General features: G+C 43.1%; 2 protein-coding genes across 2 annotated transcripts; both read right to left on the bottom strand.

Annotated features, from left to right (window-relative positions):
- Positions 1 to 277: 277 nt before the first annotated feature.
- On the bottom strand, positions 278 to 10,664 carry LOC122749020 (zinc finger protein 501-like). Its single transcript, XM_043995176.1, has 3 exons — positions 10,533 to 10,664; positions 4,386 to 4,542; positions 278 to 2,088 (listed from the first exon to the last, which is right to left on the bottom strand). The coding sequence occupies exon 3, from the start codon at positions 2,045 to 2,047 to the stop codon at positions 608 to 610; it is 1,440 nt and encodes a 479-aa protein (XP_043851111.1). The 5' UTR covers positions 2,048 to 2,088; positions 4,386 to 4,542; positions 10,533 to 10,664; the 3' UTR covers positions 278 to 607.
- Positions 10,468 to 27,920, bottom strand: LOC122749019 (zinc finger protein 260-like). Its single transcript, XM_043995175.1, has 5 exons — positions 27,764 to 27,920; positions 27,473 to 27,535; positions 25,033 to 25,159; positions 18,345 to 18,440; positions 10,468 to 13,592 (listed from the first exon to the last, which is right to left on the bottom strand). Exons 2-5 carry the CDS (start codon positions 27,506 to 27,508, stop codon positions 11,581 to 11,583), a joined length of 2,271 nt encoding a protein of 756 aa, XP_043851110.1. The 5' UTR covers positions 27,509 to 27,535; positions 27,764 to 27,920; the 3' UTR covers positions 10,468 to 11,580.

Genomic DNA, 27,920 nt, shown 5'->3' with positions numbered 1-27,920 from the left:
AAACATGGATAAACACTAAGAGCAGATTGAAGCAGATTTTTTTTACTTAATTTTTCTTGGGGTTTTTTGCAATATGCTTTGCATGATTTCACATGTATAATGGGTATCATATTGCTTTGCCTTCTTGATGGGTAGAGAAGGGACTAGAGGAAGAGAATATGGAACTCAAAATTTTCTAAGTGAACATTAAACGATAAGCTTTTTTTTTCTTTCTTTCTTTCTTTCTTTTTTTTTTTTTGGTGGGGCAATGAGGGTTGAGTGGTTTGCCCAGGGTCACATAGCTAGTAAGTGTCAAGTGTTTGAAGCTGGATTTGAACTCAGGTCCTCCTGAATCCAGGGCCAGTGCTTTGTCCACTGTGCCACCTAGCTGCCCCCCAAAATAAGCATTTTTTAAAAGACACACTCCCCCCTTCCAAGTCTTCATGGCTGCTTTGTACTCAGGGGCTTAGGAAATGACATCAGTAGTTGAAGTCCTTAGTCATCTGAGCCAACCAAGACATGAGAAATGTCAAAATTTTTAAGGGAAAACAACCATAACCTGCAAGGAAGGTGGTAGGGGGAAGTATAATACAATGCTCCCACCACCACCAGTCTTTCCACATAACACTCAAAAGGTTTCTCTGTGGAATTCTGCAGGGTTTGGTAAGCTGTGTGTTCCAAAAATGGGTTTTCCTGCATAAATTACATTATGAGACTTCACTCCAGTATGAATACGCTGATGTTGAGTAAGGTGTGTGCTCTGGCGGAAGACCTTTCCACAGTGATTACATCCATAAGGCTTCTCTCCAGTATGAACCCTCTGATGTCGAGTAAGTTCTGTGCTCAGTCGAAAGGCCTTCCCACACTCATTACATCCATAAGGTTTCTCTCCAGTATGAATTCTCTGATGTCGAGTAAGCTCTGTGCTCAGTCGGAAGGCCTTCCCACATTCATTACAGTCATAAGGTTTCTCTCCAGTATGAATCCTGTGATGTACAGTAAGATGGCCTCTCTGCCTGAAGGCCTTCCCACATTCATTACATTTGTGAGGCTTCTCTCCAGTGTGAATACGTAGATGTTGAGTAAGCTGTGTTCTCACTCGAAAGACCTTTCCACATTCTTTGCATCCATAAGGTTTCTCTCCAGTATGAATTCTCTGATGTTGAGTGAACTGGTCTTTCTGGTAGAAGGCCTTCCCACACTCATTACATTCGTGAGGTTTCTCTCCAGTGTGTATTCTCTGGTGTCTAGTAAGCTGTCCTCTACGGCGAAAGGCCTTTCCACATTCATTACACCCATAGGGTTTTTCTACAGTATGAATCCTTTGATTTCTTGTAAGTGATTCTCTCAGACAGAAAGCCTTCTCACATTCATGGCATTCATGAGGTTTCTTTCCAGCATGAATTCTCTGATGCTGAGTAAGTTGGGCACTCCAGAGGAAGACATTCCCACAAGCATTGCATACAAAAGGTTTCTTATCAGTATAACTCCTTTGATGGGAAGTAACAGAAAAGCTGTGATTGAGAGGCATCACACATCCATTATATTCATAAGGTTGCCCAGTAGGGTAAATTCTCTGATTTTCCATAAATTGAATATTTGGGGTAGAAATTTCCCCAAATCCATTATAGTTAATGGATTTCTCTTCAATATTATTTGTCTCAAAGGAATGAATGAAATGGCTAAGGTTAGCAACTCTCTCACAGTCATTACAGTCATTAGGTTGCTTTCCAACATATAGTCTATGATATTCAATAAAATCTGGTTTGGAAATGAAGGCCTCCCCACATTCGTCATACTTGGAAACTATCTCATTTGAGGATATTTTTTGACATTTCCTTGGGTCAGAAGACACAATGAAGTTCTTTCCATCACATTTGTAAAGATCTTCTATAGATGTTCTCTGTTTTGAGAAAAGCATGAGTTCTAGCCTGATGCTTTGGCCACAATCACAGCCTCTGACTTTAGTGGGAGTTTTCATGTGGTTTATTTTTACTTCCCCAGAATTCTTCTCTTCACTGCACTGCTTGAGTCCATGCTGGGATGAGGGCTCCACAGAAATAACCATCTCTGGAGAGAAGTCCTTGGTTTCAGGCCTATATTCCCCATCTGAAAGATAAAGAAAATGAAAATATCACCTGAATCCATCTGCTGAACACTTAATCCTATTTTGTGTCTCTTTCTGAAACAAGAGGACACTAGCTGCTGGACCTGTAATCAACAAGACCTGAGCTGAAATCCAGCCTCAGATATTTACTATTTGGATGACCCTGGGCAAGTCATTTAACTGTTGCATTCCTCAGTTTCCTCATATGTAAAACAAGATCATAATATCACCTGCCTCTCAAGATTGCTATGAAAATCAAATGAGATAATATTTGGAAAGCTATTAACATAGTGGTGGGCAAAAAGTAGGCATTCAATAAATGCTTGTTCCACTCCAACCAACAATTATTGCCACAATGTAAAGGATACAATTAATGACACCTTGTTGGTATAATCACTCAGATTTTAATTGATCCTCACATTACTTTTGGCAGGTAAAGAAGATAGTTACTGAAGTGTTGAACCCTATCCTGTGGCTCAGAACAATTTAATGATTTCCTGAAGGTCACACAACTAATTAGTAACAGGAAGAATGAAATCCTGGGAAGTCTCCTAACCCCCATCCTCCTTATCTTCCCACACCTCACTGCTACCTACAATGGAGTCAGCTCACAGGATCTGGAAATATGCAAGCACAGCATCATCTGCGGAGAACCTGGAGTAGATACCTGCATTGAGGGGGAAGGCTCATTGGCCTGCCCCAGTGTCCTTGCAAAGCTCAGATTACAAGTCTTTCTGTTTAGAATGCTAATAGGAATCAATGGCCGATTCAGCCCATTTCTTTCCCATGTGGATGGACACTCAGGATAGATATATAAAGGCAATACAGACTGTCACTTAATTTTAAGGGACAGATTAGAACTTAATTGAGATCTGATGGATACAGAGCAAGGATGGAGACTGGGATGATGACCAAATCAGACTTTAATCTAGTATGTACTTTAATGTAGGGTTTCTGCTCATGTCCTCCTTTGTCCTTGCATTTAATGACTTTATATGCATTTTCTATGGATCCCTGATCTACTTACTATGCACCTACTTATGCATATTTCATCAGAGTACAAAAGCTCCTTGAGACCAGGGATTGTTTCACTGTTTGTCTTCATATCCCCAGCACACAGAACTTTGCTTGGCACATTATAGGTACTTAATTAAAAGGTTCAGAAACTGTTGAGGATAGTCAGTTCAGCCATAACATGTGTTTGGAAAGTTCAAATTTGTTCCAATATGATTGACATATTAGTGAACAATCTGAGCTTTATAAAAATTTCACATTTGCTTTTGCAAAATTTTGTCTACCAGATATAGCGAGAATGCAGAAAATAGCCCCACTCTACAGTAGCTCACAAGTTGCAACACTTCTAATGTACCCTTCCACAAGCACGTTTCAGGTCTTTTTCAAGGTAGAATACCAAAATTTATCATATCTTCTGGTGAAGTAGGAGCTGTGGGTAGAGAAATGCTGGACTGTAGCCACAAACACTCCCTCCCACATGCTTGACTCCAACTTCTAGCAAAAATTCAACATGACCAAGGTCTATCCCTCTCACATTGAAGTTGCAGTCAGTGGAGGCCATCATCCTTTCAGTAGCAGTTGACTTTGTCAGCATGGGTCATGGGGGACCCAGGGTATAGGCTGAGCAGCAGCCTGAGATACCAGCAATATTGATTATAATATTTATGTATTTTTTAACCATTTAACTCAGAAAACTACACTACTATTATTATTGGGGTTTTCTGTCATGGACAGTTTTGAGTGTTATCTCCTTAACCTCCTAACTTTGTGATTTCGCGTATCAGTGACTTTTAGGAACACATATGTTGACTCATAGAAGAATTGTGTCCTTTTTTTCCCCTTAACTGTTGAATTCAAAAGGAATATGCAGCTTGAACATCAGAGTGGTACCATGAAAAAAATTTTTTCCCACTTTTTTTTTGGTTATCCTCTTTACACTGTTTTCTTGGTTTAAAAGTTTTTAATTTTATGTGATTAAATTTTCCTTTTCCTTTTTTACTTAGTTGTGAATTCCTTCCCTAACCATAGATGTGGAAAGGGGCATCATCATTCCATCCAGTGATGATTTTTTCCCCCTGAAAATATTGAGTAACAGATTCATTTGAAATTTACTACTGTCTTTCTTCACAATAAAGATATCAGCCATTTCCTCTGGGGTTCTAGTGAAATAAGGAAGACTTTCTCCAACTGTTTGTGTTCCTGGAGTTCTACTGTTTTTGTGGGAGGGAGAACATTTCAAGGGAAGATAATAAGTGAGTGAATGAGTGAGAAGGGAAGAAAATACCTGGTGTTGTTGCTGAAACTCACATCTCCAAGTCCAAACGAAGTACAAGTGAGACCTGAGAGATCTAGTAACGGAGTACTCAAGTCACTGTCAGAGATGACCAAAAAGGCAGCAGCAATGGGAAAAGGGATTTTCAAAAAATGGAAAGGAAGGCAGTCTGAAAGCTCTAGGTCAAGGAACTTGACTCCAATTTCTAGCAAAAATTCCAAATACATTCTCCAAAGAGTAAAGTACCTAAACAGACTGCCAGGTTGTGAGAATCACACAAATAGAGCCAGTCAGCACCGCCCCCCCCGCCCCGCCCAAGTTCACCTTGTTTCCTCATTTCACTGACCCACTTGGGACTGGGAGAACTATAATTAGAAAAAGGGTTTACAAAAACCAAAACCAAAGTAACTGGAGAGATTGTTGGCATGTGTGCTTTGTCCATCCCCTTGAAAAAAATTATATGACCTGAAATGATCTAAAAAGAGTATCACAGACCAATCAAATCAACAAAGGGATGTCTTCTAGGACCTGAAAAATCAACAATAAAATTCATAGGAATAAATGGATAAGGAATTCAAAGGAAATAACAGAAAGTCTTGGGATGAAGAGACCCTGGCATTCCCATATCTTGAGTTATCAATCAATAAGCATTTTAAAATTCTAGCTCTGTGTCAGGGAAGCTGAGGCATAGGCCTGGAGCTCAGGAGACCAGGGCTAAACATTTAAACCTGAGTCATCTGGAGAGATCATGATGATACTACTGATGGAAACCATGCCTGTCAATGAGACTCTTCCAAGTGAGAGAATATAGGGAAAGGGAAGATGGACCAGGATAGAACCCTGAAAAACACAAAACCATGTTAACTGGGTCCACTTCAATTTTGTTTTATAACCTCAATGGGGCCATCACTGAATAGAGGCATCCCTAATTAATTCACTTTTCCACTCACCAGCTCTTCTAAATCTTTATATACCTCCTCAGATCTCCCTTGGTTCCTGATGGCCCCACCCTCTCAGCTGAGATCTTGCCTATTTTATTGAAGACATTGAGGTTGAGCTCCCTCTTCTCTCCTACTCATTTCACATCACCCAGATGACTTCTGCCACTCTCTCAAAATTAAAAAAAATTTTTAAAGACTAACATCTTGGGGGCAGTTAGGTGATGTAGTGGATAAAGCACCAGCCCTGGATTCAGGAGGACCTGAGTTCAAATGCAGCCTCAGACACTTGACATTTACTAGCTATGTGACCCTGGGCAAGTCACTTAACCCTCATTGTCTGGCCAAAAAAAACAAAAAACCAAGACTAACAATCTCTACACGCACAAATGAACCCATTCCATCCCATCTTCTCCAATAGACTGTCTCCTCTATTATCCCCATTCTTCCTGCCTCCTGGCTCCTTCCCTATTGCCTACAAACAAGCCTATTACCCCCTCATCCTCAGAAATCCTCACTTAATCCATCCCCACTACCTATCATCCCCTCTCTCTCCTCCCTTTTGTGGCTAAATTTGGGGATGCTGTCTCCAATAGATGCTTCTACTTCCTTTCCCTCACTCTTCTCTACAGCTGAACTTCCAATCTCATCATTTAATCAAAACTATCTCTGAAGTTACTAACAATTTCCTTATTCCTAAATCTATTGGCCTTTTCTCAGTCCTCATTCTTCTTGATCTTTTAGCAGCCTTTGACACTTTGATACTATTTTCTCTAGGTTTTCATGACACAACTTTGTTCTGGGTCTCCTCCTCCCTGACAGCTCCTTTGTCTTCTCTACTGGACCTTCATAAAAGTCCTGCCTGCTAGTCCTGGATGGTCCACAGGCCCTCTTCTCCCTCTATACTATTTTGCTTGATGTTATCAGTTTTCATAAATTCAATTATCATTTCTTTGTTGACAATTTTCAAATCTACTTATCCACCCTTAACTTCTCTCCTAACCTCCCATCTCCAAATGCCTATTGCACATCTTGTACTGGATGTTCCACTGATACCTTAAACTCAATATCTTTCACCCTCCCCCAACATTTCCTTATTATGGTCAAGGTCACCCCTATCTTCCCAGTCCCCAAGCTCATAATCTATACGTTATCCTGGACTCCTCACTCTCACCCCCATAGCCATTCTGTTGCCAAGTCCTGACAATCTCTAATATGCCTCATTCTCTCCTCTGACACTGCCACCACCTTTGTGCCAGCCCTCATCCACTCCTAACTGGACTGATACAATAGCCTCTAGGTGGGTCTGTCTGGATCACTCTCTCCCCACTCCAGTCCATTCTCCAAGGACTGAAGTGATCATGTCTGAGCATGTCACCCTCCTATTCAATAAACTCCAGTGGCTCCCTATCACCCCTAGAATCATGTATAAAGGCCTCTAGTTCAAGGCTCTCCATCATCTGTCCCTCCTACCCTTCTGGACTCACTGCACTTATTGGGTATATTGCCCACATACTCTCCAACCCAGCCTCCTCATTGTTCCTTTAACAAGAAAGACATTTCCTGACTGGGCATTTTCACTAACATTCCCTCCTGGCTTCCTTCAAGTCCCAGCTAAAATCCCACCTTCTTTCCTATTCTCCTTCATTCTGGTGCTTTCTCTCTGATTATCTCCAATTCATCTTTTCTAGAGCTTGTTTGTCTGCATGTTTTCTCCATCAGACTGTGAGTTCCTTAAGTCTTTTGCCTTTTGTTGTAGCTCCAGCAGTTGGTGCAGTGCTGGGAACATAGTAAGTGCTTAATAAGTGTTTACTGATAGATACTGTGGGTATGACATGAAGAATCAACAAAGATAACTGAGAAGGGTTAGACAGGTAAGAGAACCAGGAGAAAGCATTATGAATACCAAGTGAGGCAGGAGACACTTGATAGTGTCAAAGGTTGCAGAGAAATCAAGGATGAGGTCTGAGAAAAGAACATCTGATTCAGCAATTAAGAGATCCCAGGTAACTTTGAAAATACTAGATTAAGGCAAAAAAAAAATGGAGTCAGCAGAGAGACTACAGGGGAGAAAAGGGGAGGAAGAAGAGGCTCAAAGGGGAGACAGCAGCTGGGAAGGGAAGAAATGAGATCATTTATAGCAGGGATATCTAGCAACATATTATTAAAACATGCAGAAAAGTGAGCATTCCAAATGGGGGCTTAGGGATACAGAGGCCATCTGTGTTATTTTCAGGCAAAGTTCCTATATACACTGAGAGATAAGCAGACAGAGGAAGGCAGGAGGGGAAAGACATAAAAAAGGAAGGAGAATGGCTACTGGGGATGTCACATCACCCAAAGGGGGAACAGAAATACAATGCAACTTGCGACCTGAATATGTGGTTAGGTTATGGGCAGTAGACAGGTAAAATAGATGAGGATGAACAAACATGAAGCATCAAGTACATGATGGGCTAGGGACCTGGCCAAACAAAGTAAAGGCTCACCAATCAGAAGTCAGGGCCTCTGGGAACCCAAGTACCAAGGGGAAGAGAGGGTGGCATGGTTAAGAAGTGCTAGAGCTGGGCTTTCCCTCTATTAAGCACCTATACATTTAATCAATGTCTGGTTGTAATGACTCCATTGAATTTTCTCTTTTGATTTCCTGAAACGTGGTATTCAGGTTTGTTTCTGTAATGTTCTGCTGTTCAGCTAAGTGGCATAGTGAATAGAGTGCCGGTCCTAGAATCAGGAAGACTCATCTGAGTTCAAATCTGGCTTCAAACACTTACTAGCTATGTGACCCTGAGCAAGTCCCTTAACCCTGCTGGCCTGTTTCCTCATCTCCAAATTAGCTGGAGAAAGAAATGGCGATTATTCCAGTATCTTTGCCAAGAAAGCCCCAAATGTGGTCACAAAGAATCATCCAGTTGGACAACTGGAAATGACTGAACAAGTTGTTCTGAAAATCTCATGATTCTTAAGATTTTCCTCAGCTTCCCATAATCATGAAAGACCCATTAAAAAGGCTTCTTACCAGGACAGCTAGGTGGCACAGTGGATAGAGCACTGGCCCTGGATTCAGGAGGACCTGAGTTCAAATCTGGCCTTGGACACTTGACACTTACTAGCTGTGTGACCCTGGGCAAGTCACTTAACTCCAATTGCCTCACACACACACAAAAAAAAAATGCTTCTAACCCCAAGCCACTCAGAATCAGCCAAGACTTCAAACTCACAAAATTAAGCCAGTACCTGGAGTGCCTACTATTGCTGATGGAGGAAACAGCCAAACTCATTCCTCCATAACCCTAAACCTACATCTATGGAGGAATGACAGACATTAGGCCTCTTCCTACCTGGCTTCCTAGACATCATCTTCAAGGTTGCTCCTACCCAAAGGTAAAAAAATGTACATGCATACATATACATACAAACATGCACACGTGTGTGCATATATGTATACATAATTAAGTAAGCCACACTTACTTGGCACTAAAACCACCTTGTGAGATGAGTGCCGCAATCTACTATCTGATGACTGAGAATCTATCTCCTCTCCAAATCCTTGTTCAGTGCAATTTCTAGACCCTCAATGAGATAAATGCTTTCCTCACCAGAAACCTCTCCTTTCTTTCAAGATTATTCTATAAATCAAAGTTATTAAATCCACAGGTCAGCTCCTGCTATATATTACCATATCATTCTAACATTTCTGTTTTTATTGTGACTTTAGCATCATCAACACGCATGAACATTCCAATATTCAAAAAACAGATTCTATATAAAACTGTAGCTCTCTAGTGTGAACACCTTGTTTTAAAGTGTGTTAACTGAAACATACAAGGCCACACAAAAAATCAAAGTCCTGTTTTATAATTAAAGCAAAAAGAAGTTCACACATTGGCTCTCCCTGACAATGTACATCATATATCTCATTCTGCACATCCCTTTTCTGCCAAGAGGTAGGAGGAATGCTTCATTATCAGTCTTCTAAAGTTGGTCATTTCACTGATCACTCTTTAGATCTTTTAAAGCTCTTTCCCATACCATTTTCTCTCATAATACCCAAGATGTGGTCTGACCAGGGCAAAGTAATTTGGTAATGCCTCCCAATTGTTGGAAGCTCTGCTTCTAAGCAAAATGCTGACTTAAAGATTCTTGTCCAACCATGCGTCTCCCATTAAACACATCAAAAGAAAAAATGCCATGATAGATATGAAATAACCATCTTTGATGACCCTCTAACGTTACTATCAGGTGAGGCACAAAAGAGGGAGATAAATCTTCACCAAACACATCTTTATAATTGTCATGAAGGTGATCCAACACTGAATCCAAGGTGAAGAGAGATTCCCTGGAGAAGAGGTTGAGGACCTCCAGGAGTTCCTATATATGGAGGTCACTGTGCTAGGCATCCAGCACTCCCCCTGGAAAGACACTTAGATAAGATCTGTAATCACTCAAAATTGTGGTCTATTTGTAGTAAAAAACCATGTGGGTGAATAACACCTTTTTTCTAGATGGTAAGTTAAGGGGATAGCCTATAGAGCTTGGTCATCAGTGTATGTGATGTGTGTATTTATACATGTATGGTTATATATGCATGCACACAAAGACACACACCTTACAAAGACACTGCAAGTAGGTAAATGGATAAACTGAGCCCAGAATTAAACATGACCAGCACACAGGTTATCATCTCTCCCTAATCAAATACATAAAAACAGCAGCACTTTTATAGTAGTAAAAAGGTGGAAACCAAGTCAGTATAAATTGATTGGAAGAATGGTCAGCAATACCAAATATAATGAAATATTATTCCATGGCATGAGAAATTGTGAATGTGAGAAATTCTAAAGACTTTTAGGCAATGCTGTAGAAAAATAAAAAGATCAAACGATTAAAATTGACACAATAATCTCCCTGGCCTAATCCTGCCTTCTGGACTAGGAGTTCCTAACCTGGGGATAGAAAGCTTCAAAAAAATGTATCTTTTATATTTCAATATAATTGGTTTCCTTTTTAACTCTATGGGTTTGATTTTATTTGTTCAGCAATATTATTCTGAGGAGTCCTTAAGCTTTCCTTAAGTTTCTAAGTCCTTAAGCTAACAGCTACCTATGTCAACCCAAGAGACCCATGACATAAAAAAAGGTGAAGAATTCCTGAGCTAGAGGAATGTCTCCAGAACATAAAACTTTAATCAAGAATGAATTGCCTCATGTGGGATGGATACACTCAAGCAGAAATCCTCAGTCATTACACTTGATACTGTGAGATCAAGAAAGCTCTATATTTTGGTAAAAGGTCTTCTGACATCCTTGTCCAGGTTTTTGTCCATAATGGCATTTGTGCTCTTTTGGTAAGTATCCATTCAAACAAGAGACCTTGTGATTTCTCTCAGCTATAAACATACTACTAGCTTTTTCCCCCGCTGATGGTGGGTCTTCCTACATTATTTTCATAAGTTTTCTCTCCAGTATGAATTCTTAAGTATAAGCTGAGCAGTCACCAAATAGGCCTTCCCAGTCATCAAATTCCTAAGATTTCTTCTAGTATGAATTCTCTAATGTCAAGTAAATTTTGTGCTTAGATGGAAGCCTTTCTACATAAATTTTTCATAAGATTCCTCTCTAAGAGCACTTCTCTGATTCTGAATAAGGCAGTCTTCAAGATGGAAAACCTTCCCAAAGTCATCACATTTATATGGTTCTTTTCTGATAAGAATTCTCTGATGTAGAATAAATTTTGTGATCAGATGGGAACTTTCCCACATAGCTTTTTATAAGATTTCTCTGCAGTATAAATTCTCTAATGTTCAGTAACTATCTTCTGAAGCCAGAGACCTTGCCAATTCATTAGATTAATGAATCTTCATTCCAGTATGAACTTTCTCATGTTGACAGTAATCTCTCAGGTGGAAGACTTCCATATTCATTCATAAAGTTTCTCCCATATATTCTGATGTCTGCTAAGATTATCTTGACATAGGCTTTCCCAATACTCTCTGTAGTCATTAGGTCTCTCCCCTATGAATACTTTCATGTTGGATAAGATGTGTTCAAAGAGAAAGCTTTTCCCCCATTGATTAAATTTAAAAGGTTTCTCTTCAATATGGATTCTATGGTGTCAGCTACACTTTGTTCCAACAACAAGCCTTCTCATATTTGTAACATTTATGACACTTCTCTCCAATGTCTCCCCTCTGGCTGAAAACCCTCCCACATTCATTACATTCATAAAATTTCTCTCCAGTATGAATTTTCTCATTCATACTGTCCTCTTCAGCCAAACACCTTCTCATACTGATTACATTCATAAGTTTCCTCTTCAATATAAATATGCTGATGTTCAGTAAGCTGTCTTCTCCCACTGAAGGCCTTCCCAACTTGATTACATTCAGGCTTCTCTCCAGTATGAATTCTCTGGTGTCTTATACACTCTTTACTGAGGCAGAAGGCCATTCCACATTCTTTACATTCATAAGGTTTCTCTCCAGTATGAATTCTCTGATGCACAGTAAGCTGTGTCCTGCGGCCAAAGGCCTTCCCACACTGATTACATACATAAGGTTTTTCTCCAGTGTGAATTCTCTGATGTATAGTAAGATGTGTGCTATGGCTAAAGGCCTTCCCACATTCATCACATTTATAAGGTTTCTCTCCAGTATGAATTCTCTGATGTTGAATAAGGTGATGTCTCAGGCGGAAGGCCTTCCCACAGTCCTTACATTCATAAGGTTTCCCTCCAATGTGAATTCTCTGGTGTCTGTTAAGATCTCTGTTCATATAAAAGGTCTTCCCACATTCTTTACACTTAAAAGGTTTCTCTCCAGTATGAATTCTCTGATGACGGGTAAGCTCTGTACTCACAGAGAAAGTCTTCCCACATTCTTTACATTCATATGGTTCTTCTCCAGTATGACTTCTCTGATGCTGAATAAGGTGATCTTTTAGGCGGAAAGCCTTCCTACATTCTTTGCATTCATAAGGCTTCTCTCCGGTATGAATTCTATGGTGTCCAATAAGATGTCCTTTACGGCTGAATGCCCTCCCACATTCAGTACATTCATAAGGCTTCTCTCCAGTATGAATCCTTTGATGTCGAGTAAGATGTCCTCTTCGACTGAAAGCCTTCCCACATTCATTGCACTCATAAGGTTTCTCACCAGTATGAATTGTGTGGTGTTGAATAAGATGTCCTCTCCCACCAAAGGCCTTCCCACATTCATTACATTCATAAGGTTTCTCTCCAGTATGAATTGTCTGATGTCGAGTAAGTTGTCCTCTCCCACTAAAGGCCTTCCCACATTCATTACATTCATAAGGTTTCTCTCCAGTATGAATCCTTTGGTGTCGTGTACGCTCTTTGCTCATGCGGAAGGCCTTTCCACATTGATTACATTTGTAAGGCTTCTCTCCAGTATGAATTCTCTGATGTTGAGTAAGATCTGTTCTCACACAGAAAGCCTTCCCACATTCATTACATTCATATGGTTTTTCTCCAGTATGAATTCTCTGGTGTAAAGTAAGTTTGGTTTTATAACCAAAAGCCTTCCCACATTGATTACATTCATAAGGTTTCTCTCCAGTATGAATTCTCTGATGTATAGTAAGCTGTGTTCTGTGGCCAAAAGTCTTCCCACATTCTTTACATTCATAAGGTTTCTCTCCAGTATGAATTTTCTGATAGGAAGTAAGAGATGAACTATGGGCTAAAAGCTTCCCACATTCATTATGTTCATAAAGTTTCTCTCCAGTGTGAACTCGCTGGTGTCCAATCAATTGTATATTCGAGGAGAAAGTCTTCCTAAATTCATCATATTTAGGACTTTCCTCTTCAATGTCAATTACGTGATTTAAATTAATAGATGGACTAAGTTTGATGGCCTTCCCACATTCATTATGCTCATGAGGTTGCTGTCCAGTATATAGTCTATGACATTCAATAAAATCTGATTTGGAATTGAAGGAATCCCCACATTCATCATACTTAGAAAATATTTCCTTTGGACACATCCTAGGGCACTCAGTATCAAATCTATGGAGATTCTTTTCCACAGATACTCTCCATTGTGAGAAAAGCTTTGGGTCTGTCCTGGAGCTTTGGCCATAATCATGACATTCATTCTCCTCAATGCTCTGTTGCCTCCCTAATCTGGCACCACATGCCCAGGCTTCTTTCCAGCTGGAGACACAGAAACTATGCCTCCTGAGTCTGTCCTGGCCCGACGACTGCTCCACAGAAATGCTCAGCTCTGGGGGTGACTCCTTGGTTCCAGGCCTCACCTCCCCATCTGAAAAAAATAAAGAAAATGGAAACATCACCTGTACCCACCTGCTGTACACTCAGTGGTCCTCTTTTGTGTCTCTTCCTGAAAGAATTATTGAAAAACTTTAAAGGGGACAATGGGGTCTTTCTTATGTTTGCCAGATCATGCAGAGTGCACGGAAAAACTTTCCCACTGGTCCACACCACAACTTTGGGAGGAATGGAGAATAGCTATTACATTAAATGAGAACCCTGAGGCTCAGGACGAGTCACACAATTAAGCAGTAGCAGAGGCAGAATGCAATGCTGAGAAGTCTCCTAACCTCCATTCTCCTGGTCTTCTTGCCACACCTCACTGCTGCCCTACCATGGAGTCAGCTCAGCTGGATGACCATCACCTGGGGAGAACCTGGAGAGGAGGCCTGCATTGAGAGGAAGGGGCCCATGGGCCTGCCCCTCAGTGTCCTTGCAAAGCTCAGATTCTAAGTCTTCTTTCTGCTTAGAACGATGATAGGAAGATGGCAGGTATTAAAGGCTGAATCAGCCTGTTTCTCCCCCATGTGGATGGGGATTCAGGATATGATCTAAGAGGCACCACAGGCTGTCAATCTGTTTTAAGAGACACAGATTAGAGCCTAATTGAGTTGATGATACAGAGCAAGGATGAAGACCAGGGAGTCAAAGAAGGCCTCACTGTGGTGGCACTAGCTGACATTTGAATGGAACAAGGAAATGCAAGTTCATCTTCAGTCCCCAGGACTCATGGCTTATTAACTGTACTGCTCAGAGTTCCACATCTTTCAAAGTTTTTTTTTCTCTAAAATGTTGTTGGCAATGCATAAATTGTTCTAGTTCTGCTCACTTCCTTCTACAACTGTTCAGGGAGGAATGTTTATTTGTCCTGAAACTGTCCATTTTGTCATTTCTTATAATATTTCCTTATATTTAATATAATACTTAGCCTTTTTCCAGTAGGTGGTTACCCCCTGAACTTTGAATTTTTGGTTACCAGTAAAAAGCTGCTATAAATATTTTTATACACATGGGTCCTTTTTCCTCTTTCTTTGATCTCTTTTAGTAGAAGTCTGGTGGTTGGCAGCCAAATAAATATTTATTAAGCACTCTGCTATGCACTGAGGATACAAAAAGAAGGAAAAGATAGTCCCTGCCCTCAAGGAGCTCACAATCTAATGACAGAATCCCTAGTTCAATGTTTAGTCATTTGGGGGCATAGTTCCAAAGTATTTTCAAGAATGGCAAGACCAAGTCACAATTCCACCAATCATGCAGTAGTATATGTTTTCACACTTCTCCTGCAACAGTTGTCATTTTACTGTTTTGTCATCTCTGCCAGTCTGACTGGTATGAAATGGAACTTCAAGGTTGTTTAAGTCCCCATTTTTCTGATTGTTAATGATTCAGAGCATACCTGTTCATACCCTCTGACCATTTATCCATAAGAGAATGGCTCTTGGTTTTATGAATTCCAATCAAATGTTTGATATCACACAAATAACTTAACAATTTTTTTCTGTTACCAGTTTCCCTTCTAATTCTAATTACATTAGATTTGTTTGTATGAAAACTTTTACATTTTATATAATCAAGCTTGTTCATGTTACCTTCTCTGACTTAATCTATCACTTGTTAGGTCATGAACTAACTTTTCCTCTCTCCATGGATCTGAGAAGTTGCTCCTTCCTGATGACAGCTTTTATATCTTGGTCATGTTATCTACCTGCAAATGGCATTTCCCTGGTTATTACAGTAAAATGAACACAGGTGATTTAGGAAAGTTAATTGTGTATGTTCACTGTAACACTGATCACCTAAGTTGTTGTCTTCATTAAATATTTTGGTTGAGATCAAGTCACTTTCTAAATATTTTTTATCAAAATATTTTACCTATGAAAATGTTACCTTCAAGTATCCTGGCCTCTTCATATCCAATGTTAAGCAAGCTAACAGGTCTTTCTCTTTTAAATTGGCACTCATCTTTCTGTTAAAAAAATATATTTTTTGTTATATGGGATATCTCTCTGAGTGGAGGTAGGGGAAAAGAGAGGGATAAGGGGAAAATTTAGGTGATGTAACAACAAAAATTATCAATAAAAAACTTTTACAATTAATAAACAGGCTCTCAGAGATATCAAAGGATTACTTTGGCTATGCACATAAATTTCCATATGAGCTATTATTGTCATTTTCCTTTAAATAGTCTGTTGTTTTCAATTCTGTATTTAACCCACAACATTTAATAAACCATTTTCAGTTCCTATTTAGTTTCATAACTTTTATTCATGTAATTTCATGCTGATTTTATTTCATTATAGTCTGAAAATAGTTTGTGTCATTTCTTCCTTGATGAATTTTCTTAAAGGACCTCTCTCTCTGACAGTGTTTGGTTCTAATAAGCATTCCACACTGTGCATTATCTGCCTTGTTTTTTCCATACACAAACTAATTCTAGGAGTCCATTCAGATCTGGGAGTTCTTATTGTTAATATGTGGTTGTCATAAAATGATAGCAGAGTACAAAAGTCCAAATGTATGTGTGTATACATATATACATGTGTGTATATTTGTATATGTATAAATCACCAATGCTTCTTTGAATTTATCTGTCAAATTTTTGAATACATATAAGTTGAGAATTTTTAATTATTTGCTATTCATTTCCCTTTGACTAGTTTATCATAGTCCCAGTCAACATTTTCCAGGTTGAGTTCCACATTTTAATACCAATACTACCACTCCTACAACAATACAACTTACAGCAGTATGATATACTTTAGACCAGTGGTGTCAAACTCAAGTAGAAATGGGGACCACTAAATCATATATAAAAATCCTTGTGAAATGCTTACTGACTTGGTTTTTAAATGTAATATTATTTACATTTTGTTGTATTTCTGTTTATTTTGTTAACTATTTTCCAATTACATTTTAAACCAGTTTGGGCTGTACTTAGGAGTGTTATAGGCAACATGTGGCCCATGGGCCATGTATGTGACACTTCTGCTTTAGACCAACCTCTTCATTTAAATGTATAGATATACATATGTATGTCCTTATACACACATATAATATACATATACATATATACACACACACACACACGCACACACATATACACACACACACACAAATATATAAAAATATCCTTTGATGTTTCTCCCAGCAGGCAACATGATAGACTGATTTTGTTTCTTGATTGATAACTTGTTCTCTTAAAGGGAGAATTCAGACCATTTACACATTCTGTTAAAAGTCCTAAATGGGGGGCGGGGGCAGCTAGGTGGCGCAGTGGATAGAGCACTGGCCCTGGAGTCAGGAGTACCTGGGTTCAAATCCGGCCTCAGACACTTAACACTTACTAGCTGTGTGATCCTGGGCAAGTCACAACAACAACAAAAAACAAAACAAAAAGTCCTAAATGGGGGGCAGCAAGGTGGTGCAGTGGATAGAGCACTGGCCCTGGATTCAGGAGGACCTGAGTTCAAAGGCGGCCTCAGACACTTGACACTTACTAGCTATGTGACCCTGGGCAAGTGATTTAACCCCAATTGCCTCACTAAAAAAAAAAAAAAGTCCTAAATGGGATCTGTCAATGAACACTTCATTTTTCAGTCGCTGTTCTTATGTTTTCCACAGTAGAAGTAATTCTACTTTTCTTATTCTATTTCAGCTGCTAAAACTGATAAGTGAAATGGTGCTGGTTCTTCAATTGTGTTAAATACCTTTTCAATAACAGATCTTTCACTTTCCTTATGCATTTTTAATCCAGATTCTCTTCTGATCCAGTCAAAACCATCTATTTTATTCTTATGAGTGTCTAAGTATATCTTGATATTGAGGAGTATGTCTGATCAATCCCATTCATTAAAATGATTTATGCCTTTTGTTGACCATCAGAATCCTTTCCAAATATGCTCACACAGAACAAACTCTCTCATAAAAAAGGAAAAAATCAAGAAAAATCCAACAGACTAAGCACCACCACTTCGGACAGTGTGTGTATCCAGTGACACCCATGGTCAGTAACTTATACCTACTGAGAAGCCAGCAGTACCTCAGCTCTTTCCTCCAGACTGGCACATATAATCTGTTAGAGCTCCTCAGGAACCAACTTGGGTATAGCTTTCACTTACACTATTAGTCAAGGGATAGATTTTCTCAGTATCTCTCCTTATTCTGTCTCAATTCATAAAACTGAAGTTCCCATATTTTTGTCAGAGAACTCCTTGGCAAACATACCCAAGACTTGGATCAAAGGGAATGTATGAATCTAAGGGAGTTTCCTTACATAATTTCAGAGGATTTTCCAGAATAGTCGGACCACTCCACAGCCCCTCCAACAGTGACCACAACTACCTACTATCATCTTAAGTAATCTGAAAACATGAGAAGACATGATGCCACATGGTTCTGACAAAGGAGGGCTGCCACACTGTCTGGGCTTCAGGTTCCTCATCTCTAAAATGAGGAGGTGGGGCTCAATGGTCCCTGAGGACCCTTCTAATTCCCCATCGAGGCTCCTGTGAACCAACCTCTATGGGAGGTTTTAAATCACTCCTGGGAGATGTCAGGAAGCTGGCCTTGTGGAGCTGACAGTGAAGGGGACTCCTAGTAGAAAGATAATTGCGGCTGTTTTCCAAGGCCTGGAGAGCGGGGAGAGGGAAGGTTCTGTCCAGTACTCTAAAGGGTCTTCCCCAATTGACGAGGACAGACCCTGTTCCCAAGGACTCACCTGCCTGGCGCTCAGTCACTCACTCACCTGGATGGCTGCTCCCTGGGATTCTCCCCTCTGGCCTCCAAGGAGCCTCCCCTTGCTCCAGCTGGTGGATCACCTCGGGCTTGGACACAGCTAGTCCTGCCCAAAGGAAATGGTAGTCTTGGGGTAAAGATGAAGGCACAAAAGATCCCAAGCAGGCCCAGCTATCCACCCAACTGCCCCCCAACACAAAATACTTCCTAGCAAAGAAGAAAAAGAGCCCAAAGAACCAAAAAGAAAAGCCAGGGAGCTCCCCTGCTCAGTCCAGAGCTCCTGAGGAGAACAAATCAAAGTTGGTGGAAGATCTGTTTGGAGAGGAGTCTAGGAAGCCAAAGTCAGTGAGACCCTGGGTCCTCCAAGAGGTCCCAAGCCAGTGTGATCTCCAACCTCTGGCCTCTCATGACGGAAGCAAGGTTCCAAGCAGGAGGCCCCCCAGAAGGTCACCCCCAGGGCCACAGAGCACTGTCCTTGGTGGGACAGAAAGAGAATGAGGCCACGTCAGGGACTAAGGCAGACCTCCATAAACCTGAGGCAGCACTGCAACAGGGAAGAAGCCCCAGAAACAGTCACTGGTCTGAATGCTACACAGAGAACACCCGAATCATTGGCCCTGCCTTCAAAGAACTCACATTCTAACAAGAGAGATAACATGTGAGTAAGGAGGCATATGCAAGGTGGAGTCAGGGCCTTCAGAAGGTAATCCCTGAAGGGAAGAACTGGAAAATGCCTCCTGAATAAAGTGGGGTCTGAGGAGTGAGGAAACCAAGGGGCTGAGCTGAGCAGGAGCACTCTGGGGAAGGAGAAGAGGAGGTGGGAGAGAGAAGGGGAGGAGGACAAGAAGGAGGAGAGGGAAGGAGGAGAGGGAAGGAAGAGAGGGAAAGAGGAGGGAGAAAGAGAAGGGAGAAGAGGGAAGAGAAAGTAGAGAGACTGGAAGAGGAGAGGGGGAAAGAAAGGGGAGGAGATGGGAGGGGGGGAGAAGGGGGAGGAGAGGGGAAGGAGGAAGAAGGGGAAGAGGAGGAGGAGAGGTAAGGGAGGAGGGAAACAGGAAGGGGGAGGAAGAAGGGAGGTACAGGGAGAGGGAGAAGAAAGGGGAGGGGGAGAAAAAGAGGGAAGAGGAGAGAGGCAACCTTAGTATCAAATCCCGAGAAAAACTGGCTTCAGGGCAGCTAGGTGGCTCAGTGGATAAAGCACCAGCCTTGGATTCAGGAGGAACTGAGTTCAAATCCTGCCTCAAACACTTGACACTTACTAGCTGTGTGATCCTGGGCAAGTCACTTAACCCCCATTGCCCTGTGTCCCCCCCCCATAAAAAAACCCAAAAAAACAAAAAAGAAAAGCTGGCTTCATCTGCTTCATTCAGGTTCTTAGGCTGGTGATGCCAGAGCTGCCTTAGGGGAAAACATAAAATGTGTGCATTTTGAAAATAAAACCCTTGGGTTTAAATTCCAGAAGTCTCTGCAGTGAATTGCAGGGGGGCGGAGAGGGGGGCGGGTAGTGCTGCTGCTCTTCTGATTCTGGGAACAGAACTATCCAGTCTCAGTGGACATTTAGGGTTAGGGTGGGCACACAGGCCAAAGGGACTCCTGGGGAAGATCTCTCCCCTTGCCAAATTTATCAGCACCTTTTAAACGGTTTACCAAAGTTTTCTTTAACAAGAAGAGCCCAGGCTGTCTGCTGTCTGTTTAACTTAGTCACAGAGTTGGGTTTTTTTGTTGGTTTTGTTTGTTTTTATGGGGCAATGAGGGGGTTAAGTAACTTGCCCAGGGTCACACAGCTAGTAAGTGTCAAGTGTCTGAGGCCAGATTTGAACTCAGGTCCACCTGAATACAGGACTGGTGCTCTATCCACTGCACCATCTAGCTGCCCTGGTTACAGAGTTTTTAGGAATAGTCCAAAGAATTTCTAGGTGTCAATGCTTTCCAAAAATATTTTCTAAGTCTCTTAATTTCTCACTCTTCATTGCTTCCAGTTGAGTTGGCCTCCTAAGTGGAGTTAGAATTTTACAGCCGGATGGGAACCTTGTAGTTCATCTACATCATCAACCAAAGCACCCATGTGGTGGGGTCACCCCCTGGGAGTCCCCTAACTAATTAGGGCAAAGCCAAGACAGGGGCTGATGTCTCTACAAAGACCGTGGTCTATGGCTTCATTAGGGATGCAACGGGAATTCTCGCTGCCCTCAGGAAGTTGAAGAAGATGAAGGATCAGAGTCTGCCAGACTGTGACCTTTGGATCTGGCTCCATATTGACAGAACTCCATGGTCCCTCCAAGTGGTCAGACAGACCCCCACTAGAGGAAGGTCACTGTAGTGGCTGAGTGGAGGACAGACTGGACCTGGGAGAGACTGAGGCAAGCAGACCCAGCAGCAGTGACTGCCTTAATCTAGGCATGAGGAGATGAAGCCCTGTGCCAGGGTGGGGGTGTCATCACAGGAGAGAAGGCAGGTACTGGGGAGATGCCACAGAGGGTGGGTGAGAGGGAGGTAGGACGACACCTAGGGTGGGAACCTGATGCCCTTGACAGTAACATTCAGGAAGGGAAGGTTTTAGAGAAAAGACAAGGAAATCTGAGCTGTCTATTGACTACCCAATTCAAGATGTCCAACAGGTGCTGGTGATATGGGAGAGTCTATCTCAGGAGAGAGACTTGGGCTGAATGTATACCCATTGTATGCCATGTATACTTGGGCTGGGAATCCTCTGAACCTAGAGATGGGACAGAGAGCCTTTCAGGAAGGATCCTAGCAATAGAGTTAATGGAGAAGGGGATAGACAGCAGAGAGATCAAGGAGGATAAGGGTTGAGAAGAAGCCTCTAAGGGGTCACTGGTAACTTTGGACAGGGCAGGATGAGGTTGGGACTGCAGCAGGATGTTCAAAAGTGAATGAGGGGGGACAGCTAGGTGACACAGTGGATAAAGCACTGGCCCTGGATTCAGGAGGACCTGAGTTCAAATCTGGCCTCAGACACTTGACACTTACTAGCTGCGTGACCCTGGGCAAGTCACTTAACCCTCACTGCCCCGCTCAAAAAAAAAAAAAGTTTATGAGGAGGGTCAGCTAGGTGGCACAGTGGATAGAGTACCGGCCCTGGAGCCAGGAGGACCTGGATTCAAACCCAGCCTCAGACACTTGACACTTACTAGCTGTGTGACCCTGGTCAAGTCACTTAACCCCAAATGCCTCACAAAAAAATAAAAGTGAATGAGGAGGCAGCTAGGTGATGCAGTGGATAGATCACCGGCCCTGAATTCAGGAGGACCTGAGTTCAAATCCGGCCTCAGACACTTGACATTTAACTAGCTGTGTGACCTTGCGCAAGTCACTTAACCCCAACTGCCTCACCAAAAAAAAAAAAAAAAGTGAATGAGGAAGGGCAGCTAGGTGGCACAGTGGATAAAGCACCAGCCCTGGATTCAGGAGGGCCTGAGTTCAAATCCGGCCTCAGACACTTGACACTTACTAGCTTTGTGACCCTGGGCAAGTCACTTAGCCCTCATTGCCCCACCCCCCCAAAAAAAAAAGTTTAAAAAAAAAAAAGTGAATGAGGTCAGAAAGGCCTGGAAAGACTTGTATGAACTGATGTATAGTGAAGTGAGCAGAACCAAGAGAACGTCGTACACAGAGACAGCAGTATTGTTGGATGAAGAACTGTGAATGGCTTGGCTATTCTCAACAATACAGTGATCCAAGACAATCCCAAAGGACTAATGATATGGATACTCTCCACCTCCAAAGAGAGAACTGATATTGATGGAACATAGACTGAAGCAGGCTATTTTTCACTCTTTCTTTCATTTTTTCCCTTTTATTCATGCTTTCCTGTATAAAATGACTAATATGGCAATGTTTTACATAATTACACATGTATAACCCACATCTGATTGCTGACTGCCTTGGGGAGAGGAGAGGTGAGGGAAGGATGGATAGAATTTGGAACTCAAAACTATAAATAAATATGTTTATTATCAGGGGAGAAAAGTGAATGAGGAGGGAGGACGTAGATGCAGATGGCCTCCAGGAGTCTTACAAGACAGGGAGGCAAAACATTGGATGAAAGTTCCCAGGGCAGAGTTTTAGGCAATGAGAAAAGCAGTAAAGGTCATAGCATTTCTCAATGAGCCATAGGAAAGCTAAGCATCCATGAGCACAGAAATAGATCCAGTAATCAGGCAGACACGAGGAAGGGAGGGAGACCTGCCCTGAGGAATTATAGGTCAATGCCCTTTGACCCAAGGAGGAAGAGAGTTCCATTCTTCCATTTTCCCCACTTTCTTTCTAAAGAGAAGGGCACGGAGCATAGAAAGGAATATGTGGGAAAAATCCAACTCACAATCATAAACATGGATGTTATGGGGAGAGTAAGAATGATACCCTTTTCAAAACATAAAATAGAGAACATCAATAAAACCCTTCTCTCAATGTACAGAGGAGAAAAGGAAGAAGTTTGGGGCAAGGGATTTAAGTGAGTGTGGTCACCAACCTCACTCTCTCTTCCAGAGTCATCTGGGTCCAGTGGCAGGATATGTATCAGGATGACAGGAGATAGCCCAGGCTGTCTGAGGCAATTGGGGTTAAGTGACTTGCCCAGGGTCATACAGCTAGTGAGTGTCTACGGTGAGATTTGAACTCAGGTCCTCTTGACTCCAGGGCCAGTGCTCTATCCACCTAGTTTCCCAGTGTAACGATTGGAATGACGCCACCTGCTGGAGACTTACTGTAGAAAAGCTCTGCCATGAGGTGAAGGTCTCTGAGGGCAAGACCATGCATCTTTTCTTTGGCGTCAGGAAGTGATGTTGGCTTGTGGGAGGAGGAAGGGGGAGGCTGGCACTCTGACTCGCTCTCTTTCGTGTGGACTCTGGCAGAGAGCGGAGCTAGGAATGCTCTCTCCCTTTAATTGATAGATGAATGTAGGCCTTTCTCTCTCTACCAAATTCTTATTCTCCTTAATAAATGCTTAAAAGTCTAACTCTTGCTAAAGCTTATAATTTATTGGTGACCACTCATTGGATATTTTAGACAGACTAGCTAGAATTTTACCCTTAACACCAGACTGGCAAAGATAGACTACTGGAGGGGCTATGGGGAGACAGGCACACCAGGGCATTGCTGGAACTGCATTTGCAGGCTGGGTCCTCATCATGAATCTGTGCAGATTCTAACCCAAGCAATAATACCATCAGGTATCTACCTAAACTTTGATGATGTCATCCGCTTCTAAGTCCCCCACCCCCATCCCCACCCAAGCCTGGGCTACTTCATCTGGGTGGATTCTGAACAAAAAGGTCCAATCGCATTATCCACAATATCCTTCAAGAAAATGAACTTGAAAAACTGGGACTTTAGAAAAAGGGGGGAACTTGACCTCCCCAAATCATTGGATATTATTATCATTTCTCTCAGGACTGAGGAAGAAGGTGGCCTACTTCCTGCCAGAGGGCTGGGCAGTGGACAGCCAGCCCAGGCAAACAAGCCTTTCCTAGTAAGGGGGCCTGGCTCTCTTTCCTGTCCAAGGAGGATAAAGACAAAACAGGAACCCGCACAAGCAAGGGACCCTAGAAGCACCCTGCTCAACTCAACCTATGCCCAGAAAGAAAAGGCCCCTCAGGTGACCACCCCATGCCCATCAGCCACTTCATGGCAAAACCTCTGGGAAAAGCCAGCCACACCTCACTGCTCTGGGTCTCTCACTGGTCAAAGTGGATGAGCCCATGGTGGTCCCTCTCCCCATCCAAAAGAACACTCCTGAGGTACAGGTCAGGCTGTGACACTGCCCTGCCCAGGAACCTCCTCTTGGATGATGCCCCAGTGGTCAGTCTCAACCTTCGAGCTCCTGCTGGTCTGATCAGCCACAGGCAGACACACTGGACCTGAACTGCCATCTGGTGGTATCATTTTGATCCTCTTCTAGGATAAAGGACAACAACCAACCAGGATCTACTTGTTAAGGGCTAAAATTCTAGCTAAACTGTCTAAATATCCAATGAGTGGTCGCCAATAAATTATAAGCTTTAGCAAGAGTTAGACTTTTAAGCATTTATTAAGGAGAACAAGAATTTGGTAAAGAGAGAGAGAAAGGCCTAGATTCCTATCTATTAAAGGGAGAGCACATTTCTAGCTCCGCTCTCCATCAGAGTCCAAAGGAAAGAGCCCGAGACCGAGCGCCAGTCTCTTCCTTCCTCCTCCCACTAGCCCGTGTCACTTCCTGACGCCAAAGAAAAGACTCCTGGTCTTGCCCTCAAAGACCTTCGCTTCATGGGCAGAACTCTTCTACAGTAAGTCTCCAGCAGGTGGCGTCATTCCAATCGTTACATACTTGACATGCAGAGTTCTGCTGACCCCTCCCAGGCTTCCAGTATATGACTGCCCTTACATGGGTGACCTGCCCCCTCCAGGCTCTAAGTCTTGCCTCAGGCCTTTCTCTCTTTTACACTAGGCAGGATCTCCCACCCTTCCCTTCTCCCAGCCCCACCTCAGAAAGGATCAGTATTTATGTAGGAGAGTTCCTGTCATTCCTTCCCCCCAGCCCCCAGCCCAGGGCCTGCCAAACTGTCATAACCTAATAAATACCTGGTGACTGAGGACATCACACTGTCACCCCTGAGGCCTCAGAGGCCAAACAGCTTTTACCTTCTAGGACTGGGGAGGGGAGAGGAGACAGATCCTGAGTCCCAAGGGGAAGCCTTCCTCACCCAGGCAGACCAGGTTCCTGTAGTTCTCCAGCATCACGTCCCGGTATAGCTCCTTCTGAGAAGGGTCCAGGTACCCCCACTGCTCCTGTGTGAAGACCACCGCCACATCTTGGAAGGTCACTGGCTCCTGAAATACCAAATACCTTTCTTTGTGCTTATCCAGGGTCCAGCCGCCCTCCAATGGAGAGCACGCAGGGGGCTTGTTCTAGGGGTTCTGGCTTCACCAGGGGGCAAAACAAGTTGACAACAAAAACTTCCTCAATGAGCATTTATTAAGTGCCCACTATTGTATAGCCAAGTGCTGGGGATCCAAAGAGAGGCAGAGATCTGGAGGAAGCCAAGGTGGCCCTTCCACTCCATCTCCTCCAGCAGATTACCAACCCCCCAACCTTTCTCTTCAAGCTATCCTAACCCTGGTGCCTACAAACCGGCCCAAGTCCCACCCCACCCCAATCCCTGATCCCAGCAGCCCCACTCACTCCCCTCTGTAAATCATTAGTAACAACCAGAAGGAAAACCAGCATTTATACAGTGCTTTACAATTCTTCTCCCAGTGGCCCCAGGATCAGGAAGATGCTGTTATGACCCCAATATTACAGCTAAGGAAACCAAGGCAAGCAGGGTTGCCCAGTCACTTAGCTAGTGTCTGAGGATGAACAGGAACTCAGGTCCTATACCTCTCACAGCTATGGGCAGGAGCTGTATTCTTAAGCAAAGAAGAGATGGAGACAATCACAAAAGGTAAATAACAATTGTGATTAACTGACACTGAAAAGCTTCTGCACAGACAACACTGATGCATCCAGAACAAGGGAAGTGGCTGAATAGGGAAAACAGTTTGTATCAAATTTCCCAGGTGAGGGCTTGGTATCTCAAGATATACAAACAATGAACAAACAGACATAAAACTAACAGCCATTAAGAGATGGAGGGGTAGGAACAAACAATTCTCCAAAAAACAATTCCAAAGCCTTCATGTGAAGGACTGCACCAAACCACCAATAAGAAATGCAAACCAGGACAGGCCTGAGGGTTCCCTTACCACCATGCAAACTGGCAGAGAGGATAAAAACAGGTAAACAGTTCATGTTGGAGGAGCAGGTGAAGAATAGGAACACTAATACATTGTTGACAGAGCTGCAAAACAGTAAAACCATTTGGGGAAGCAATTGGGAATTATGCAAATGAAATGACTAAAACATCCTTGAACCAGGAACCCCAAGTCTGGGCTTATACCCCCAGGAAGTCATCAATAAGAGAAAAATCCCCATCTGCTCCAAAACATTCATAGTGGCACATTTTATGACAGCCAAGAATTGGAAAGAGTCGATGCCCATCAACAAGGAATAGCTCGACACACTGGTCCATGAAGAGATCATGGAATCTTCCTATGGTGGAAGAAATGCCAGCAAACCACATATACCCCAAAGCCAAAGGAATGCTGCCCAAGGAGAAGGTAAGACAAGGCCCCCCCAGCCCACACCTTTGCAGATGTGGAAGGTCTGGAGGGAAAGCAGTGCATTTTTCAGATTTTTTCCAAATATTTATCAGTTCTGTTGATTTTTTTTTCTTAAAAAAATATTACTTTTTATATGGACTAATTCTCTGGAAAGAGGGAAGAATACTGGAAGAAATTTTGGTAATATAAAAAAATCAGTAAAAATTGATTTAAAAAGAAAAACATGCAAGGGGGCAGCTAGGTGGCGCAGTGGATAAAGCACCAGCCCTGGATTCAGGAGTACCTGAGTTCAAATCTAGCCTCAGACACTTGACACTTACTAGCTGTGTGACCCTGGGCAAGTCACTTAACCCTCATTGCGCCACCAAAAAAAAGAAAGACAGAAAGAAAGAAAAAAGAAAGAAAAAGCAAAGTATGGGGATGAAGAGGGTCTATCCATAATTCGGACCCCGAGCTGCTTGAGGTGAGCAGATCTCCATCTGTCTGTATTTCTATCTCTTGGACCATGAATTTGGTCAAGAATTGAAGAGGACCAGTGGGCCAGTGACCACCTGCCCAAAGGAATCATTTGCTTTCATGCCCCCAAGCCCCTCCATTAAACACGGCCCATCTCCTAGGGCAGCCGTGGGAGAGACCTGCGGTTGGGGAAAGCCCACCATAGGAGGGGAGGGTGCTGCTCCACTAGAAGAAGGCTTCAGGCATGCTAGGGGACTGATGCGGGGGGCGGATGGACCAGAGGCAGCTGTGACTCAATTCCATGAAGTCTGCATTGGCCACAACCCTCCTTGTAGTGGGAGCCTGACACCAGACATGGTTGCAGAGGGACAACTCAGAAGGTGGTCACGGGGTGAAGAGGGGATGGAGATGAGCTGGAAAGGATGGAGAAGGGCTTCAGGCTGGGGGACATCCGCACTGTCTCCAGGCATCTGGGGCTGTCCCCTGAGTCCCAGCCCAGCTCAGGAGGCTTTCCAAGGCCCTCACCTGAAGAGCCCTGGCTGTGGGCAGCACGGGCGCCATCCTCACTTCCAACAAAGGCCGCTCCTCCTGGGCAAGGGAAGAAAGCAAAGTGTGAGAAAGGCTGGCCAGCCGCCACCCCCCAGCCCCCAGCCCCCCCACCTGCCAGACACCTCCCCTGGAAACTCCGCATCCAACGCTCTCCGAGCCCCCAAGCCGACCCCCACCCCCATGGGGCCTATGTGATGGAGGAACAAAAACCAAAGAAACGGGGCCTCAGTTTCCTCATCCAGAAGAGGGGGGGTGAGTAGCACCTACCTCACCAGCAGACTCTGAGCAACAGAAGGGGTGCGTGAAGGGTGGGGTGCCCAGGTCCCAGAAGAGCTGGCTGGGGCAGGTGCAAAAAAGCCCCAAAGGAGGAAAGAATGGAGGCACGAGGACCCGACCCAGAGTGAGGTGGGGGGCATCCCAGAGA

Source organism: Dromiciops gliroides, chromosome 3 (assembly GCF_019393635.1).
Source record: "Dromiciops gliroides isolate mDroGli1 chromosome 3, mDroGli1.pri, whole genome shotgun sequence".
Classification (NCBI taxonomy): domain Eukaryota; kingdom Metazoa; phylum Chordata; class Mammalia; order Microbiotheria; family Microbiotheriidae; genus Dromiciops; species Dromiciops gliroides.
The sequence above is the reverse complement of the archived record's forward strand: the minus strand, read 5'-3'. Positions and strand labels throughout refer to the sequence as shown.